Consider the following 21,629-nt stretch of genomic DNA (forward strand, 5'->3'; position numbering starts at 1 on the left):
ATAAAAAGTCCACAGACACCCCAAAATACACCACCAGACGCGGTCCTGCCCACCAGAAAGACAAGATCCAGCCTCATCCACCAGAATGCAGGCATCAGTCCCCTCCACCAGGAAGCCTACACAACCCACTGAACCAACTTTACCCACTGGGGGCAGACACCAAAAACAATGGGAACTACAAACCTGCAGCCTGCGAAAAGGAGACCCCAAACACAGTAAGTTAAGCAAAATGAGAAGACAGAGAAATACGCAGCAGGTGAAGGAGCAAGGTAAAAACCCACCAGACCAAACAAATGAAGAGGAAACAGGCAGTCTACCTGAAAAAGAATTCAGAGTAATGATAGTAAAGATGATCCAAAATCCTGGAAATAGAATGGAGAAAATACAAGAAACGTTTAACAAGGACCCAGAAGAACTAAAGAGCAAACAAACAATGATAAACAACACAATAAATGAAATTTAAAGTTCTCTAGAAGGAATCAATAGCAGAATTACTGAGGCAGAAGAACAGATAAGTGACCTGAAGATAAAATAGTGGAAATAACTACCACAGAGCAGAATAAAGAGAAAAGAATGAAAAGAATTGAGGACAGTCTCAGAGACCTCTGGGACAACATTAAACTCACCAACATTCGAATTATAGGGGTCCCAGAAGAAAAAAAGAAAGGGACTGAGAAAATATTTGAAGAGATTATAGTTGAAAACTTCCCTAATATGGGAAAGGAAATAGTCAATCAAGTCCAGGAAGCACAGAGAGTTTCATACAGGATAAATCCAAGGAGAAACACGTCAAGACACATATTAATCAAGCTATCAAAAATTAAATACAAAGAAAAAATATTAAAAACAGCAAGGGAAAAGCAACAATAACATACAAGGGAATCCCCATAAGGTTAACAGCTAATCTTTCAGCAGAAACTCTGCAAGCCAGAAGGGAGTGGCAGGACATATTTAAAGTGATGAAAGGGAAAAACCTACAACCAAGATTACTCTACCCAGCAAGGATCTCATTCAGATTCAATGGAGAAACTAAAACCTTTACAGACAAGCAAAAGCTAAGACAATCCAGCACCACCAAACCAGCTTTACAACAAATGCTAAAGGAACTTCTCTAGACAGGAAACACAAGAAGGAAAAGACCTACAATAACAAATGCAAAACAATTAAGAAAATGGTAGTAGGAACACACATATCAACAGTTACCTTAAATGTAAATGGATTAAATGCTCCAACCAAAAGACAGAGACTGGCTGAATGGATACAAAAACAAGACCTGTATATATGCTGTCTACAAAAGACCCACTTCAGACCTAGGGACACACACAGACTGAAAGTGAGGGGATGGAAAAAGATATCCCATGCAAATGGAAATCAAAAGAAAGCTGGAGTAGCAATATTCATATAAGATAAAATAGACTTTAAAATAAAGAATGTTACAAGAGACAAGGAAGGACACTAAATAATGATCAAGGGATCAATCCAAGAAGAAGATATAACAATTGTAAATATTTATGCACCCAAAATAGGAACACCTCAATAAATAAGGCAACTGCTAACGCTACAAAAGAGGAAATCAACAGTAACACAATAACACTGGGGGACTTTAGCATCTCACTTATACCAATGGACACATCATCCAGACAGAAAATGAATAAGGAAACACAAGCTTTAAATGACACAACAGAGCAGATAGATTTAATTGATATTTATAGGACATTCCACCCAAAAGTGGCAGAATACACTTTGTTCTCAAGTGCACATGGAACATTCTCCAGGACAGATCACATCTTGGGTCACAAATCAAGCCTTGGTAAATTTAAGAAAATTGAAATCATATCAGGCATCTCAACGCTATGAGATTAGAAATCAATTACAGGGTAAAAGAACGAAAAAAAACACAAACACATGGAGGCTAAACAATACATTACTAAATAACCAAGAGATCACTGAAGAAATCAAAGAGGTAATCAAAAAATACCTAGAGACAAATTACAATGAAAACACAATGATCCAAAACCTATGGGATGCAGCAAAAGCTAAGAGGGAAGTTTATAGCAATATAAGCCTATCTCAAGAAACAAGAAAAATCTCAAATAAACAATCTAACCTTACACCTAAAGGAACTAGACACCTAAAGGAATTAGAGAAAGAAGAAAAGACAACCCAAAATTAGCAGAAGGAAAGAGATCATAAAGATCAGAGCAGAAATAAATGAAATAGAAACAAAGAAAACAATAGCAAAGATCAATAAAACTAAAAGCTGGTTCTTTGAGAAGATAAACAAAATTGATAAACTATTAGCCAGACTCATCAAGAAAAAGAGGGAGAGGACTCAAATCAATAAAATTAGAAATGAAAAAGGAGAAGTTACAATGGACACTGCAGAAATACAAAGTATCATAAGAGACTATGACAAGCAATTCTATGCCAATAAAATGGACAACCTGGAAGAATGGACAAGTTCTTAGAAAGGTATAACCTTCCAAGACTGAACCAGGAAGAAACAGAAAATATGAACAGACCAATCACAAGTAATGAAATTGAAACCGTGATTAAAAATCTTCCAGCAAACAAAAGTCCAGTACCAGATGGCTTCACAGGTGAATTCTATCAAACGTTTAGACAAGAGCTAACACCCATCCTTCTCAAACTCTTCCAAAAAACTGCAGAGGAAGGAAAACTCCCAAACTCATTCTATGAGACCACCATCACCCTTATACCAATACCAGACAAAGATACTACAAAAAAAGAAAATTACAGACCAATATCACTGATGAATATAGATGCTAAAATCCTCAACAAAATACTAGCAAACAGAATCCAACAACACATTAAAAGGATCATACACCATGATCAAGTGGGATTTATCCCAGGGATGCAAGGAATCTTCAATATACACAAACCAATCAATGTGATACACCATATTAACAAATTCAAGGATAAAAACCATATGATCATCTCAATAGATGCAGAAAAAGCTTTTGACAAAATTCAACACCCATTTATGATAAAAACTCTCCAGAAAGTGGGCATAGAGGGAATCTACCTCAACATAATAAAGGCCATATATGACAAACACACAGCAAACTTCATTCTCAATGGTGAAAAACTGAAGGCATTTCCTCTAAGATCAGGAACAAGACAAGGATGTCCACTATCACCACTATTATTCAACATAGTTTTGGAAGTCTTAGACATGGCAATCAGAGAAGAAAAATAAATAAAAGGAATACAAATTAGATAAGAAGAAGTAAAACTGTCACTGTGTGCAGATGACATACTATACATAGAGAATCCTAAAGATGCCACCAGAAAACTACTAGAGCTAATCAATGAATTTGGTAAAGTTGCAGGATACAAAATTAATTCCCAGAAATCTCTTGCATTGCTATACACTAACAACAAAAGGTCAGAAAGAGAAATTAAGGAAACAATCCCAGTCACCATCGCAACAAAAAGAGTAAAATACCTAGGAATAAACCTACCTAAGGAGGTAAGACCTGTACTCAGAAGACTACAAGACACTGATGAAAGAAATCAAAGATGACACAAACAGATGGAGAGATATACCATGGTCTTGGACTGGAAGAATCAATATTGTGAAAATGACTATACTACCCAAAGCAATCTACAGATTCAGTGCAATCCCTATCAAATTACCAGTGGCATCTTTTACAGAACTAGAACAAAAAATCTTAAAATTTGTATGGAGACACAAAAGACTCCGAACAGCCAAAGCAATCTTGAGGGAAAAAAACAGAGCTGGAGGAATCAGACTCCCTGACTTCAGACTACAGTACAAAGCTACAGTAATCAAGACAATATGGTACTGGCACAAAAACAGAAACATAGATCAATGGAACAGGATAGAAAGCCCAGAGATAAACCCACGCACCTATGGTCAACTAATCTATGACAAAGGAGGCAAGGATAGACAATGGAGAAAAGACAGTCTCTTCAATAAGTGATGCTGGGAAAACTGGACAGCTACATGTAAAAGAATGAAATTAGAGCACTCCCTAACACCATACACAAAAATAAACTCAAAATGGATTAGACACCTAAATGTAAGACCGGACACTATATAACTCTTAGAGGAAAACATAGGAAGAACACACTTTGACATAAATCACAGCAAGATCTTTTTTGATCCACCTCCTAGAGTAATGGAAATAAAAACAAAAATAAACAAATGGGACCTAATGAAACTTAAAACCTTTTGCACAGCAAAGGAAACTACAAACAAGAGGAAAAGACAACGCTCAGAATGGGAGAAAATATTTGCAAATGAATCAACGGACAAAGGATTAATCTCCAAAATATATAAACAGCTCATGCAGCTCAACATTAAAAAAAAAAAAAAACCCAATCCAAAAATGGGCAGAAGACCTAAATAGACATTTCTCCAAAGAAGACATACAGATGGCCAAGAAGCACATGAAAAGCTGCTCAACATCACTAATTATTAGAGAAATGCAAATCAAAACTACAATGAGGTATCACCTCACACCAGTTAGAATGGGCATCATCAGAAAATCTACAAACAAATGCTGGAGAGGGTGTGGAGAAAAGGGAACACTCTTTCACTGTTGGTGGGAATGTAAATTGATATAGCCACTGTGGAGAGTAGTATGGAGGTTCCTTAAAAAACTAAAAATAGAATTACCATATGACCCAGCAATCCCACTACTGGGCATATACCCAGAGAAAACCATACTTCAAAAAGAGACATGCACCCCAATGGTCATTACAGCACTATTTACAACAGCCAGGTCATGGAAGCAACCTAAATGCCCACTGACAGACGAATGGATAAAGAAAATGTGGTACATTTATGTGGTATATATATACAATGGAATATTAGTCAACCATAAAAAGGAACGAAATTGGGTCATGTGTAGAGACGTGGATGGATCTAGAGACTGTCATACAGAGTAAAGTAAGTCAGAAAACGAAAAACAAATATTGTATATTAACGCATATATCTGGAACCTAGAAAAATGGTCCAGATGAACTGGTTTGCAGGGCAGAAATAGAGACACAGATGTTGAGAAGAAACATATGGACACCAAGGGGGAAAGCGGGGGGTGGGGTGGTGGTGGTGGGATGAATTCGGAGACTGGGATTGACATGTATACAGGGATGTGTATAAAATAGATAACTAATAAGAACCTGCTATATAAAAAATAAATAAAATTTAAAAAAATAAAAAGGAATCCCCATTGAGACAGTTTGTCCACTCAAATTTTAAAACCCAAACAGATAAAGAGATCTTTATGTCAAGACCCTCACTGCCTTGACAGAAATCTGAGATTTTATAAAATACCTCTACTCTTAAAAAGAAAAAAGGGAAGAAGGAGGGGTTGGGGGGGAAGGAGGAGAAGCAGGAGGGGGAAAAAGAAGAGCAGGAGAAGGAGATGAAAGGGAGGATGACAAAGAGGAAGGAGGAGGAGGCAGTTTAACTCTTTAGCAGAGGAGGAGAGGCCAGAGAAGTTTAAACAGTTGTCTGGTATCTAAATGCAAAGGTCAGATTTCGGTCGTTATTAACTATCTCTCTATATACTTAATATGTAGAATTCTACCAAATCACTGAAGTACTGGATAATTTCTGAATTTGAAGGCTGTCATTTATAAGTGCCTATAGGAAATGGTAGGGGGTGAGGCCAGGCCTATAGATCTTCAGTGTTTTAATAATTCCTCCCTCCCTTTTCACCCCCAAACCTATTTTGTCTAAGTTCTCACAACCTTTATATACATGGAAAGCTTTGTAAATTTCCTTGAGAATTAATTCAGGAAGAAAGGCAAACGTGGAACATATGTACTCATCATAGGATATTCTCTGAAATAAAATTCAAGGCTTTATTGACTACTTGATTCTTAGATCCCTTCAATAACCGGAGAGGCAGTTCAGAATGCAGACCCTGGAACCAGACACCCTGATTTCCAAACCCAGTTCTGCCAATTACTAGTTGTACAAACTTAGTGAGTCCTTTCCTTTTCTTCTTTTTCTCCTGGTTCCTGAACCAGGAGAACCAAGTTCTAGTCCTAGTTCTGCCTGTGACTTGCTTAGTGACCTTGGGCCACAGTTTCCGCATCTGTAAAGAGAAGGAGTCAGGGGACTGTACTAGATCAGTGGTTCTCAACCAAGGGTGATTTTGCCCCCAGGGGATGTTTGACAATGTCTGGAGATACTCCTGGTTGTCACCACTAGGGCTGAGATGGGGAGTGTTACTTGGCATATAGTGGGTAGAGGCCAGTGATGCTGCTGAACATCCTGCAACGCCAAGGACAGCCAGCACCTGTGACGATCATCCAAGATCACCCAAGACGTCAGTGGTGTCGCAGCTGCAAAACCCTTGGCTCCAGCTCCCCTCAAAGACCACCTCAGAGGTCCCCAAGAAGTGGGGCTGAGAAAGCCCATTTTAACGGTTTTATGTTACGGGCTTTCATGAGAAAAGAACAATACAAGAGTTAACAGCATGGGACTTCCCTGGCGGTCCAGTGGCTAAGACTCTGGGCTCCCAATGTAGGGGGCCCAGGTTTGAGCCCTGGTCAGGGAACTAGATCCCACATGCCGCATCTAAAGATCCCTCATGCCGAAACGAAGATCCCACATGCCTCAACGAAGACCCGGCGCACCCAAAAAAATAAATAGGAAAAAAAAAAGAGTTAACGGCATGGACTCTGAGGCCAGACTGCCTGAGTTCGAATGTGACTCCACCACTTACTAGCTGTATGTCTTGGACCAAGTACTCAACCTTTCTGACACTCAGTTTCCTTCTCCATAAAATGGGGACAATATAGTATCTGCCTCATAAGGTTGTTGTGAGGATTAAATAAGTTAATATAGGTAAAGTATTTAGAAGGGTGCTGGCCCTATATAGGTATTAGCTAACATCCTCATCACCACCTAAATATGGGAATAAAATGGAAAAAAACACCAACCATTTCACTTTAGGAGTCGCATGAGTTAGGTTCCTCAGTGGAAAGGTTTTGAAGACTGAACAAATTCAAGCACAGTTCCTCACACGTCAGAAACTCTGCTCTCCCTCCCTCCCTTCTCCCACTCTTTCCTCTCTAATGCTTAAGCAGCTGCTTAAGCCCTCAGATGCAAATGTTCTCACGGTTTGGAGGGAATACAAACTACCTATACCCATTCTATAATGCAAAAAGTAACTGGAGGAGGTAGTTTGTTACACATCAAGAAATTGTTTTTATCTTTGAGTAGAAAAGGACAGGCACGTCTGCCTATGCTCGGTAAGGAGCTGCAATTAAAGCCCTCGGGATCCAGGCCTCACCCTCTTCTCCTCCACTGAAACCCCATGAAAGGAGTGGGTCCTATCTGTCCCCCTGCTCCTTTGCTGTGCTGTCAGGGGAGCCGCCACAAGACAGAAACAGCCTGTGATAGTGCCTTTTTGTTTGTTTTTTAATTACACAAGTAGAAATATAATATCCCAGTTAAACATTCAGAGAAGAGGTACACAGAGTGGAAGACCAAAAATGTCCCTCTATTTCCATCCTAAATTCCCTTTCACAGAAGTAAACAATTTTTTTTCAATTGAATGTGAGTCCATATGGACTTCTGTAATGCATTTACTTCAGGTTTTTTTAATTACTAAAACATATCTGTACATTTAGAGCTATACCATTTTAAGATTCGCTTCACTCTATTCCATAACGAGGATGGGAGGATGCAGCATAGTTTATTTAATCATTTCCTTACTGGTGGACATTTAGGTAAAAACTTAGACTTCAACTTCATAGTGACCCGATTATTGATTTGTAAGTAACTCAACTGTAGTTGCCAGCAAATCTAACCCATTGGTGATTCTATAGACAGCTCTGACTCCCCAAAAGAAAGAAATCACTCTAAAAGTCTGTTTATAAATAAAAAATGCCAACTGAATTTACATATAATTTGACTCTGAGATATAAGCACAACTACATTATTTCTATTCAAATGTAAGTAAATTTAACCTGAAAAATTAAAACCAGTGGAAAAATTAATTCAAGGTTAAATTTTTCATTTTATTAAAAGGCACCCATAGTATTTTTAGGGTGTCTGCTTTATCTCTATATCCTGCTCTAGAGATTCTGGAAATCACATGATCATAAGGCCATTTTCTTCTTCTAATTAAAAAAAAAAAAAAAAGATAAATTCCCCAACCTGAGTTAGAATTAGTAAATTATTAAATTATAACATTCTTCATATTCAAGTAGCATATATAAGTACTCTGTGGAAAAGCAGAAAGGGTAAGTTTTGCATCTCTAACTAGTGAGCAATTGCTTTCTTTTCCTTTCTTAATAAATTACAGGCAGACTTGAACAGATGTCAGGTTGGCATTCAAAACCTAAAATATAGCTGAAAAGCAAGTTATGACTAATACAAGGAAAAAAGATGAATGTCAGAAAGCTTCATTTTTTTTTTTTTTTTTCAAATTTCAGATAAGCTCTTTAGCCTTAGGGTTCCTTTTACAGAGCCCTGGAGTTCAGTAAGATGTCTTAACCACCATGTAAATTGCAATCTCTCCTCATGAGTTGGGGGTGTGAAAATGCATTTTAAGAGTGTCAGTGTTTATGTTAATCTTAGCAAGAACTCCCTCTCTCCCAAATATGGCATGTACAAAACCTTAGTGCCCTTTCTTCCACTGTATTTTATTTGCACTGTTCTTAGCATGTGAAAGATGTCCGCATGTGACTGAAAGGCTCCTTATCTTCTCCATAGCTCTACTCGCAGAGTAACTGCAGTTTCACTTGTGATATCAGAAATGAGTTGCTTTCCTCTAGAATTTCAAAAGAAATCTTAAAAATACAGATTGAAAATGGGCTTAGAGAGGGAGGCACAAAAAGGGGGACCAAAAAGAACAGTGTCCAGTTTCAAAGAAAGGGCATACAAAACTCTAACCAGTGGCTTTCCTCCCCACTGGGCAGCCTGCAATATCTACAAGGTACAGGTCCACCCAAAGACAGGACAAGGCTTGAGGCCTTTAAGTCTCTACACTCTTTTCCTTTCAGCTCTAATACAGATAAATTCTGCCAAGGCCCCTTTCCTTGGATACATGTGAACCTAGTCCTAAAATTATATTACAATTCTTTAATTCTTTCACAATTATTTCACTGTTCTTTGAAAAAAAATTGTTGTTGTTGTTTTCGCTCTGACATTTACAGTTTACAGGTAACTGCCAGGGATGCCAAAAAATGAAGTTTCTTTGTGGAAACTATCTTTTCCAACAAAAGAGCTACAATGAGAACTGAGGTCATCAATTATTTATCCAGAGCACTCTGCACAAAACTGCACACAAGGGAATAAGCGTGGTGAATGTCTGAACAGGAGTATATGCATATGCCATCGACACCTGGGTGCACCCAAGGACTGTTGAGTTTATTCACCCATACTTCCAGATGCTGGTTTTTGATGCCCACATTTCTATCCTGGGATCCAAAAGGTACTTCTATATTATCCCACAAAGGATTTAAGGTCTTTCCTAACTTAACGGCTATGATTGTAGGCATTAGAGGATATTCTAACTAAATTGCTGAGGGTATCTGCTAAGTGCAAGGTTTAGGTCTAGTTTTCCTTGCTAATGTTTTCATGTGCTTTCAAGGAAGAGCTGCCCCATGTAGGTTTGGGTGAGTCCAACTGCTCCAGACAAAGAAAAAGTTAGTTACACTGATTAAATAGTTACACTGATTAAAACAAGAACAACAAAAGTCTAAACTGATATCCTAACTGATATCAGTCTAACTGATATCCTTTTTCATACTTCTACATATGACCTTTCTTCCATTCTCTATAGGGCTGGCTGTATGTGACTTCTTCTTTTCCCTTTTAAGGCCTTCCTTGACTTTAATTCTATAAAAATGTTACAACAAAAACAGGAAGTACTTGAATGCATTTCAAGAGAGAAACTAACATTTTGGAAACTCTAGGACACTTATTTCACGTGTATTACCTCATCTGATCCCTATTTTTTCTGCATAAATGTGTGCCTCTGTTTAGTCCTTTAGTATCTCTGTATCTCACTGGCAAAATTCTGTATTACCTAAGGTATATTTGCAGTTTTCAAAAGCAACATGAAGTTTTTCAAGCAAAAGGAAAGAACTATATTACTTATAATTATCAGTCTCATAAACACAATGACAGAAGATAATTCTAAATTTATCACTTTGTGAACTTGAAACTTTGATATATAGGCAAAAAGATTCATTTAGTTAAGATTCCTGTTTACAAAGTAGACATAACTCTAGACTATGGTAAAACCAATGATTTGGTCTCAAGCCAAAAGTAAAAATGTTCTCTGCTTAAACAAAATAAAATAGTCCCATAACCTACGTTAATTATTCTTTTCTAATCACTATTTTTTTTCCATTTTAATTGATTTAACCAATCATATCCAGTGTCCAGTGAGATCTCACAACCATATAGGTTGACGATTTAGTTAACAGAGAATGAGGAAAAAATTAGCCAATTTTGTTTCTACCCAGCAGGGTAAAAGAACACAGGATATATATAAAAAAGGACACATATAATGTCATTTTATTTATTTATTTATTTATTTTAAATTTATTTATTTATTTTTGGCTGTGTTGGGTCTTTGTTGCTGCGCACGGGCTTTCTCTATTTGTGGCGAGTGGGGGCTACCCTTCGTTGTGGTGCGCGGGCTTCTCACTGCGGTGGCTTCTCTTGCTGTGGAGCACGGGCTCTAGGTGTACAGGCTTCAGTAGTTGTGGCGCACGGGCTTAGTTGCTCTGTGGCATGTGGGATCTTCCCGGACCAGGGATTGAACCCGTGTCCCCTGCATGGGCAGGCGGATTCTTAACCACTGCGCCACCAGGGAAGTCCCTGTAATGTCATTTTAAATTAAATGTAGCAATCTGTACTTTTATATACCTTTATCAAAGCCCAATGAGAACTTTAAAATCACACTGCACTTAGAAGGCAATGAAATAGTCTATTATGTAATTCCCCCGAAATTCAAACAAAAAAAGAAGCCTCTATTGGAAAATAAGGAATGACACATGCACAGCAAGAGAATTATTTTTCAGCCATTTTACCATTAAAAAAGTAGCATAAGGACACTGAGAATCTTCATTCAGAATAAAGAAAAAAAATGTCTTTCAGTTCAGCTCAAAAGCCAAGGTACCTTTAAACTTAATGTCTTTTAAATCAAATTGATAACACAAGCTTCTGGATAGCAAAAAGCCATAAAGTGAAAAAAATTTACTACATTAAAAAAGAAAAAAAGAATTCATTTATGCCTAACTAAGTCAATATAAAAGTATTAGAAAAGTAAATCCATAAAAAAAGGTTCTGGGGATTTCCCTGGTGGTGCAGTGGTTGGGAGTCTGCTTGCCAGTGCAGGGGACACGGGTTCAAGCCCTGGCCCGGGAAGATCCCACATGCCGCAGAGCAGCTGAGCCCATGTGCCACAACTACTGGGCCTGCGCTCTAGAGCCCGCGAGCCACAACTACGGAGCCCACGTGCCACAACTACTGAAGCCCGTGCACCTGGAGCCTGTGCTCCACAATAAGAGAAGTCAATGCAATAAGAAGCCCATGCACTGCAACTAGAGAAAGCCCAAGCACAGCAACGAAGACCCAATGCAGCTATAAATAAATAAATAAATAAAATATAGTAATTCTTTGTTTGCCTAAAACAAGTTAATGGTTAATGTTGCAGTTAAATAAAAGATTTATTACAAAAAAAAAAGGTTCTGGGTAGTAGTACTCACCAACAAAACTGAAATTCAAGGTCCTTGGTCAAAAAGCACATTAACAACAACAAAAAGCATACTATATAATTCAACTAATTTCAATATGGATTGCAAAAACAGATTAAAGTCACTCAGAAATTCCAAAACTGTTTTAATTTCAAACTCTTCAACAGCTGGCAGAGTCACAAATTGACTGAAATGAGTTTACTCCTTTACCTGTTATCTCCTCAACCTCAGACAGAGGCCCTAATGAGCAAGGTTTGGATAATGCACAAACAGGAAACTAGTATCTGAATAACTGAATCCTCAAAAGTTTCTAAACCGTGAGAAAATATTTAAACTATAATTAAAAGATATAACTTATAGAAGCAGTAATTTTTCTACCTGTTGGCTGAAGAGTACACATGCTCAAAGAAACAATCATTAGACTATTTCTATATGGGGCTCAGGCTTGTAAACTAGTAAAAATATTCCACAAGAATAACTTAGAGCATTTGGAATCACCCTTTAATCTCTGCTTATACCCCAAGTATACTTAAACAATATTTCCATGTCTTTATTTAAAAGTTTTATGGATTTAGTGTGCCTCAAAATACACATTACCAAGATAGTGAACTACCATATTTTTAACTATTTTCCAAATTAAAATTCTGTTTTTTATGGACTTGGCCTTTGTATCTTTCAGATAAAAAAGTATGCTATTGCCATTTCAAGGTGTATAAAACTCAGGTGATGAGGGTCTCTGTCATTTTCTCTTAATCCAAATCCAAACTCGACCTTTAGCCAGTGAACAGGTGTGTGCTGTGCCTGTAATTTATCAGAGTGAGCGACCAGGCAGAAAAGCTACCAACAATAGGAGGTTGATAGAACCAAGCACTTAGTGCCTGGAAAGCAGTTCTTATCCCCACCATGATGAATATACTTTTATCTCCCAGCAGCAATTTAAAGATAAAGAATGATGGAGGTGAAGGGAGTAATATATTTGTATTCCTTCAGTTTTTTTGGATACTGTTTTTAATACTAATAGTCTTCCAGAAGCTGTTATGTTACAAATTCCTTTCTCAGATATTCTGTTGCTCACATTCCAATCCAACCTATGATATGGATATGAAAACAGTCATGACAGCATTTCCACCAGGGCAAATAAAGCCATTTCACACACACAGATAAATTAAATAAACCTTCAAGAAAAAAGTGATAAATGACTAGTGCATTTCTTTGGAAATGCATGGAAATTCCAATGTCTATCCTGCATCTGTCCTTTTGCACAAATTTAAAACATGTCAAGTATCCATTTACTAAGTATGAAGATGCACCAACTGGGTAATACAACAGTACAATAAAAAGAAACAACAGCTAATATTAGAACAATGCCCATAGTCTAATCGGTAATGACTATTCGGCAGGGTAAATCTGACCTCTAGTGAATCTTTAGAGTCAGATGAAATCTCTAAATATGACCTATTAAAAAATTCATAAATATATAAATAAAATGAAATTTCTAAATATGTCCTATAGAAAAACATACTTGAATACATAAAATCAAGCAACCACAAATATTTCTATGATTTCCCCATAAAATTAAAATGCAATTTTAAAAATCCTAATTCAAAGATTTTTTTTAAACTTTTTTTTTAAAGTTAAAAATACTTTGTCAGGTCTGAAAAATAATTTCAAAACATTACTGAAAAGAGACTTTATCACATCCATTTTTTAAAAAAATAATACAAGATTTTATCAAATTTTCCTTTTTAAACTCACCCATCTGCTCCACAATCTCTGGAGGAAATACCCGGGAAGCAAACGCTCGTCGAAAAATATCTGAGAATTCCTTGTCCAGACCTCCTATTCCCATTTTTTCAAAGTTCCAGTCAGGATTGATAATAGACTGGCGATTTTCCTTGGTTTTAGCTTTGCCTATGTCAAACAAAGATAATCAAATGTGAGACAAGAACTTCATCACTAAATGTAAAAAGATAGAACTCCCTGGGTATCCTCAGCGAATAAAGAAAAGCTACCCTTATACAAAGATGAACAACATGCTCTTAGATGACTTCTAAGAAGGATGAGTTTTGCTATGTTCACTACTTTGTCTGGTCCCCATTTAGGGTCAGTAAAACACTTTCAAAATGACTAGCTAAACTCATGCTGTAGTCAATCCCTGGAGTCTGGTCTTATTAACCTCTAATCTTAACCAAGTTAACTAACTTGGTTGATTAGAAGAAACACCATGTGCATGTCTGATGAAGAAAACACTAGTTGCCAGAAATGCAACTGAAATCTAACAGTCCCTCAAGGCTCCTAGAGCAAGATTTTAAAATACATATATTTATCTAGACTAAGTATATAATTGGGAATATAACCCCTCAGTCCGAAAAGATGCACTAAGTTTGATGCCTTAGTTTTGCTTTTTCTTCATTTGCACACAAAACTCTAAAATCATCCTAAAGTCTTTCATGATTTCAAAATTCGTGTTTTCAAATTCTTTCGCAAATGAAAATTATCTAACTTAAATGTCATAGTGCCCCCTAAAGTAACTCAAGAGAACCACATTAACTATCTCAAACACAAAGAATAAAAGTGCCTTAGTACATTCCACTATAAACAAAAATAAGAAAGTAATATTATAGTTTTTTTTAAATTAGGGATAAAATGTCACATTAGAAAAAGTTTACCCTAGATGCTATTTGTATGGTTAGAATTTTGTGGACGCAAACATTTCCTTTATGAAGCTATCAAAAATATTTTTCTTACACTCTACTGCCCTCTTGTGGTCAAATTTACTGCCTGTTAAATCACTACACAATTTTACTTTCCAATGGGAAAAAAACTATCAATCACACCTCTGCATGAATTACTTAGAAATATCCACATTGTACGAAAGTCATGCGACTCTCTTGGGATAATATACCTTAACAAAATGTGTACAGAATATGATATACAAAGAAATCACTCCAGAAATGTATTGGACCAATAATAGGAGATGATGATATATCCCACATCCATGAAACAATATGTATAGTCATTAAAAATTATATTGTAGAAGGGTATTTATTAAGATGCTTGAAATATGTTCAGCAAAAAAGAACAAATTATAAAACAGTATGAAAATATAATCAAATTTAAAAATTTTCGAGTGTGTTATTTTTGAGTATCCACATTTCATGAGCTAAATATTTTATTTTATAATTAAGAAAAAACAATAAGGGAGGAATGGTAATTTATGGATCAAGAGAAAGGCCACATATTCGAAGTTAAATGACTTTGGATATAATGGTGTGAGACCATCGAAAATCATCTACCTTGTACTGGGTTAGACGTAACATAGTGAAGTCAACCAAAACTAAGAATTCCTATACAATTAACAGCATCATTACTCTGGTGAGTTACTGTTTTTAGAGATCAATCTGCATTAGTTTAGTATCATAAACGTCGGGCTAACGTACCAGAGCAGGACTGAACTATGAACCTGCTGGAAAGATGCTCTTTACCTGCACATTCACCATTTAACTCAATCAGTAATGGATGTGACGCTAGTATCACCTTTAACACACAACCAGCTGAGGGACATCCTACAAAATAAGTGACCAGCTCTCAAGGCCGTGAAAGACCATGGAAGTCTGAGGAGCTGTCAGAGACTGGAGAAGACTATGGAAACTAACCCACTAAACGCAATGTGGAATCCCAAGTTAGATCCTGGAACAGAAAAAGGACATAATGAAAAAACTGGTGAAATCCAAATAAAGTCTGTAGTTTAGTTAGTAGCAGTGGAACCACGTGAATTTAGTTTTGGTAGCTGTACTATGGTTATTTAAGATCTAACATCAGGGGCTTCCCTGGTGGCACAGTGGTTGAGAATCCGCCTGCCAATGCAGGGAACACGGGTTCGATCTCTGGTCCAGGAAGATCCCACATGCCCCAGAGCAGCTAAGTCCATGTGCCACAACTACTGAGCCTGCGCTCTAGAGTCCGTGAGCCACAACTACTGAGCCCACGTGCTGCAACTACCGAAGCCCACGCGCCTAGAGCCCGCGCTCCACAACGAGAGAAGCCACTGCAATGAGAAGCCCGCTCACTGCGATGAAGAGTAGCCCCCGCTCGCCGCAACTACAGAAAGCCTGTGTGCAGCAACGAAGACCCAACGCAGCCAAAAATAAATAAATAAGATAAAATAAAATAAAATAAAAAGATCTAACATCAGAATAAGCTGGTGAAGGGTATACAGGAACTTTCTGAACTATTTTTTATGAAACCTCTGTAAGCCTGAACTTATCTCAATATTAAAAGTTTAAAATTTAATTTTATCTGTATCTTTTCCCTTATTTTTTATTTTATTTTATTTTTTTGCAGTACGCGGGCCTCTCACTGTTTTGACCTCTCCCGTTGCAGAGCACAGGCTCCGGACGCACAGGCTCAGCGGCCATGGCTCACGGGCCCAGCCGCTCCGCGGCACATGGGATCTTCCCAGACCGGGGCACGAACCCGTGTCCCCTGCATCGGCAGGCGGACTCTCAACCACTGCGCCACCAGGGAAGCCCTTACCTTATTTTTTTTTTTTTTTTTTTTTTTTTTTTTTTTTTTTTTTTTTTTTTTTTTTTTTTTTTGCGGTTCGCGGGCCTCTCACTGTTGTGGTCTCTCCCGTTGCGGAGCACAGGCTCCGGACGCGCAGGCTCAGTGGCCATGGCTCACGGGCCCAGCCGCTCTGCGGCATGTGGGATCTTCCCGGACCGGGGCACGAACCCGTTTCCCCTGCATCGGCAGGCGGACTCGCAACCACTGCGCCACCAGGGAAGCCCCCTTACCTTATTTTTAATGTAGTTACTAGGAAATTAAAAATGACATACATGGCTCACATTATATTTCTATTGGACAACACTGACCCAGTGAAGGTTTTAAATTCTTTTCTACATCATCACATTTGACAGATATGAAACACTCCATGATTTTGTGATAAGCTTTCTCAAGGGAGGTGTCCCTATTCTCCTTCCCCGCTCAAAAATCACTGTAGTTGAGTCACATGTTATAACAGAGATAGTCCCACTTTACACTTTACTCAGAATCTTCTAAAAACTGTAAATCTTACCAATAAGATTGAGTGATGAATTTTCTGCTTTTTCAAATGCAACTTGACTGTTTCCAACAACCAGTCCTACTTCAATCTGTACAGAAAGACAGTAATTAGTAGTTAGTCTAATAGCAGACTTCTGGACTTCTCAAAGCAAGGCAGAAAACAAACGGAAAATGAGGTCTCTCTGAGCAAAGTAAATCTTCCAAACTATCAGCTAAGTTACATTTACTTCTGTCCTAACTATCTTCTATTATTCCTATCTTCTATTATTCCTATTTTATTTCAACACATATATATATATATTTTTTTATTTTTTGCTTTATAACAAATTTAATCAGTTATACATATACATATGTTCCCATATCCCCTCCCTTTTGCGTCTCCCTCCCACCCTCCCTATCCCACCCCTCCAGGCGGTCACAAAGCACCGAGCTGATCTCCCTGTGCTATGCGGCTGCTTCCCACTAGCTATCTACCTTACGTTTGGTAGTGTATATATGTCCATGCCGCTCTTTCACTTTGTCACAGCTTACCCTTCCCCCTCCCCATATCCTCAAGTCCATTCTCTAGTAGGTCTGTCTTTATTCCTGTCTTACCCCTATGTTCTTCATGACATTTTTTTTCTTAAATTCCATATATATGTGTCAGCATACAGTATTTGTCTTTCTCTTTCTGACTTACTTCACTCTGTAAGACAGACTCTAGGTCCATCCACCTCATTACAAATAGCTCAATTTCATTTCTTTTTATGGCTGAGTAATATTCCATTGTATATATGTGCCACATCTTCTTTACCCATTCATCCGATGATGGACACTTAGGTTGTTTCCATCTCCGGGCTATTGTAAATAGGGCTGCTATGAACATTTTGGTACATGACTCTTTGAATTATGGTTTTCTCAGGGTATATGCCCAGTAGTGGGATTGCTGGGTCATATGGTAGTTCTATTTGTAGTTTTTTTTGTTTGTTTTTTTTTTGCGGTACGCGGGCCTCTCACTGTTGTGGCCTCTCCCGCTGCAGAGCACAGGCTCCGGACACGCAGGCTCAGCGGCCATGGCTCACGGGCCCAGCCGCTCCGCAGCATGTGGGATCTTCCCGGACCGGGGCACGAACCCGTGTTCCCTGCATCGGCAGGCGGACTCTCAACTGCTGCGCCACCAGGGAAGCCCCTATTTGTAGTTTTTTAAGGAACCTCCATACCGTTCTCCATAGTGGCTGCACCAATTCACATTCCCACCAGCAGTGCAAGAGTGTTCCCTTTTTTCCACACCCTCTCCAGCATTTATTGTTTCTAGATTTTTTGATGATGGCCATTCTGACTGGTGTGAGATGATGTCTCATTGTAGTTTTGATTTGCATTTCTCTAATGAGTAAAGATGTTGAGCATCCTTTCATGTGTTTGTTGGCAGTCTGTATATCTTCTGTGGAGAAATGTCTATTTAGGTCTTCTGCCCATTTTTGGATTGGGTTGTTTGTTTTTTTGTTATTGAGCTGCATGAGCTGCTTATAAATTTTGGAGATTAATCCTTTGTCCGTTGCTTCATTTGCAAATATTTTCTCCCATTCTGAGGGTTGTCTTTTGGTCTTGTTTATGGTTTCCTTTGCTGTGCAAAAGCTTTTAAGTTTCATTAGGTCCCATGTGTTTATTTTTGTCTTTATTTCCATTTCTCTAGGAGGTGGGTCAAAAAGGATCTTGCTGTGATTTATGTCATAGAGTGTTCTGCCTATGTTTTCCTCTAAGAGTTTGATAGTTTCTGGACTTACATTTAGGTCTTTAATCCATTTTGAGCTTATTTTTGTCAACACATATATTTTTGATAACACCTGTCTTATTATTTATTTACAATAAATATCACTTGCATTCAACCAGAATTACAAGTATATATACAAATTTCAAATTATTATTAGATCTGCAAATAAGTATATTTTACACTATATTTTAATAAATATGTTGGCTAGAAAAGCAGTTTTTTCCCCTACTATCTTAAAAGAAAGAGCACATAATATAAAAGAAATCACTGAGGGAGAAAATGGCTAGGAAAAGTATATTAATTTGCATAATGCACATCATAAAGATTACTAAAAATAAAACATACCTTTTGTCTTTTACCTGTCGCAGGCTCTCCCTTCAGGATGCTAGGATCCATGGCTTCAATGTCTTTTACCAGTAAGCCAAAAAGCTTTTCATTGAAGCTAAACACAAGCTATGTAGAAAAGAAGGGGAGAAAAATCACTTCATGATTCAATGGCTTGATTCTCACATCATCATCAATGTTTTCCAAATGCAGGCAAGCAGCTTTCTCTTGTATATCACCACGAGCAAACTACCCACATAACCAATGAGAGGTAACCACTGGTTACCATAACCAACTAACATTTATTGAGTATCTGCTGTGTGCCAAACAAACATTACAGGAGGCTCTGTAACTAATACTCACAAAGTCTCTTGCAAACAGATACTGTTCCTCAGTTTTACTAGGAAGGAAGCTGAGATCCAGAGAGGGGCTAAACAATGGGACCTAGAGACACAGTAAACGACAGTGCCAGGATGCAAGCCTGGGTGTGTGACTCTAAAATAATGCTTTTCTACAACCAATACAAAGTGCCTGCCATTCGAGTGCAGAGACAGCTTCTGAATGGTCATTCATTCACCAAATATTTATTGAGTACCTTCTACAAGCTACGCCCTCTTCTAGGTACCGGGGTATAACAGAAATATAATAACCCAAGCTGACTGTCAATCCTGCCACTACTAATTACTACGAATGAGAATAAATACTAAGAAAAATGATTTGAAGTAAGATATTTACTTCTTCTCCGTATTATGGAGGATTTTGTTTCATGGGTTTATAGACATCTGCATGTTACTGGGTTTTAAATTATTACAAATTATTACAAATATCAAAGCATTTTCTATTAAAATACAAAAGGAGAAGGTAAAAACAATGAAGTTTAGTCAGGCAATTTGAGCACAACTATCAGTCAGAAAGTGTAGGAATCCAGAAGGACTATGGTAAAGCCCCCAAAGCAATGGACAGGTAAGTCAACTAATTATCAGCTAATCTCTGCCATCCTGGGGAGGAGCCTCCTCAATCCATCTAATCCAAAGTAGCAGTCCAGTGGCTCTCTAGTGCATCATCCCATTTTACTGACATCAAAGTACTAAACAGTGCGTGGCATTTCTTATTTTCTGTCTTTCCCAACTAGAAAGTAAGCTCTATGAGGGTAGGAATTCTGTTTATTTTGTTCACTGCAGATCCACAGGGATACTGAAATAGTATGTATGGAACACATACTAGGTGTTCAATAAGCACTTAATTAATTAATTGATCAACTGACTAATAGGTTCTTTTTTTTTTTTTTTTTTTTTTTTTTTTTTGCTGTACGCGGGCCTCTCACTGCCGTGGCCTCTCCCACTGCGGAGCACAGGCTCCGGACACACAGGCTCCGCGGCCATGGCTCGCGGGCCCAGCCGCTCCGCGGCATGTGGGATCTTCCGGGATCGGGGCACGAACCCGTGTCCCCTGCATCGGCAGGCGGACTCCCAACCACTGCGCCACCAGGGAAGCCCTGACTAATAGGTTCTTGTCTCAGCTACACCCCTGGCTGAGAAGGTCATGGACCCTCGGTGGACCTAAATAAAATGCCTCATTTGCAAAATGAGGTTAGACAAGATAACCTCTGAGGTTCATTCCAATTCTAGTACTTTTAAAAACAATGATAAATGCTCTACATCCTTTTCCTGTCTACCAGGAATTGAGTTCACACTTGTGAAAGTTGGATATTATGATGTATGGTTATCCAAATCCTCAAGAGTCGCATTTCTCCAGGTAATGACACTCCACTCACTCCCACAGGTCTCTCCTTCTACCACTTCTCTCATTCCCCATCTTACAGACCTTCCCACGTGAGAGACGCAGAGACAGTCTCTGTAACTCATTACAGATCAGAATTCTAGAAGCTGGGATTCTCAAACTTTTTGGTCTCAGGATCCCTTTATATATAAGCCTAAACATTTTTGAGGACCCCCCAAATTTTGTTTATATGGATTATATCTCTTGATAGTCCCTGTATTAGAACAAGAAACTTACTTTTCAAAAAACAATTAAGTACATTATGTGTTAATAACATTTTTAATTTCTTTAAAAAATCCCTCCATTTTCCAAAATAAAAAAATATAAATGGGAAGAGTGGCACTGTGACATTTTTGCAAATCTCTTTAATTTCTTGCTTAATGGAAGACTGCTGGACGCTCGTGTCTGCTTCAGCAGTCACTGTGCTATGCTATACCCATCACACAGTCTACAAGACTCCACTGTAGACTTGTGAGAGAATAAGAGGAAAAGGGCACATAATGTCTTGATATTATTATGAAAATAGTTTTGACTTCGCAAACCCCTTGAAAGGGCCTCAGGGACCCCCACAGGTCTCTGAACCACAGTTTGAGAACAGCTGCTATGGAGCTATGGGAGGAGGAAGGAATTAGGAATGATTAAGAAAAGTCATAGAGAACGAGACAAATGTAATGGTGAGGTCAAAAGAGCAATGATTTATGTGTCCAAACAGCAATTTATGAACTCATACATTTAACTAAAATTTTAAAAGAACAGAATTTCTTCCTAGGAGGTTAAACAATATGATATTAACTGAAGTCCAAAAAAAGGGAGCAATGTAAATATCATTTTCAAGAAAAGAAAATCTGGGTTTCAAAAGCTCCATGAAAAACACTAAATATACATATATACACATATACATACACACACACACACACACACACACACACAATTTTCTTAAGATTCTCAAAGAAGTTCATACCCAAAAAAGTTAAGAATTACTTTTCTACAG

General features: G+C 38.0%; 1 protein-coding gene across 2 annotated transcripts in view; it reads right to left on the reverse strand.

Annotated features, from left to right (window-relative positions):
* Nucleotides 1-21,629, reverse strand: part of NSF (N-ethylmaleimide sensitive factor, vesicle fusing ATPase) — a 162,996-nt gene that overhangs the window by 95,685 nt on the left and 45,682 nt on the right. For both annotated transcript variants that reach the window (XM_060081415.1, XM_060081416.1), the window contains exons 6-8: nucleotides 18,881-18,988; nucleotides 16,799-16,874; nucleotides 13,477-13,632 (exon numbers count right to left, since the gene is read on the reverse strand). In XM_060081415.1, coding sequence (XP_059937398.1) covers nucleotides 13,477-13,632; nucleotides 16,799-16,874; nucleotides 18,881-18,988 — 340 coding nt within the window. The remainder of the gene's footprint in view (nucleotides 1-13,476; nucleotides 13,633-16,798; nucleotides 16,875-18,880; nucleotides 18,989-21,629) is intronic.

This window comes from Mesoplodon densirostris, chromosome 18 (assembly GCF_025265405.1).
Source record: "Mesoplodon densirostris isolate mMesDen1 chromosome 18, mMesDen1 primary haplotype, whole genome shotgun sequence".
Taxonomy (NCBI): Eukaryota; Metazoa; Chordata; class Mammalia; order Artiodactyla; family Ziphiidae; genus Mesoplodon; species Mesoplodon densirostris.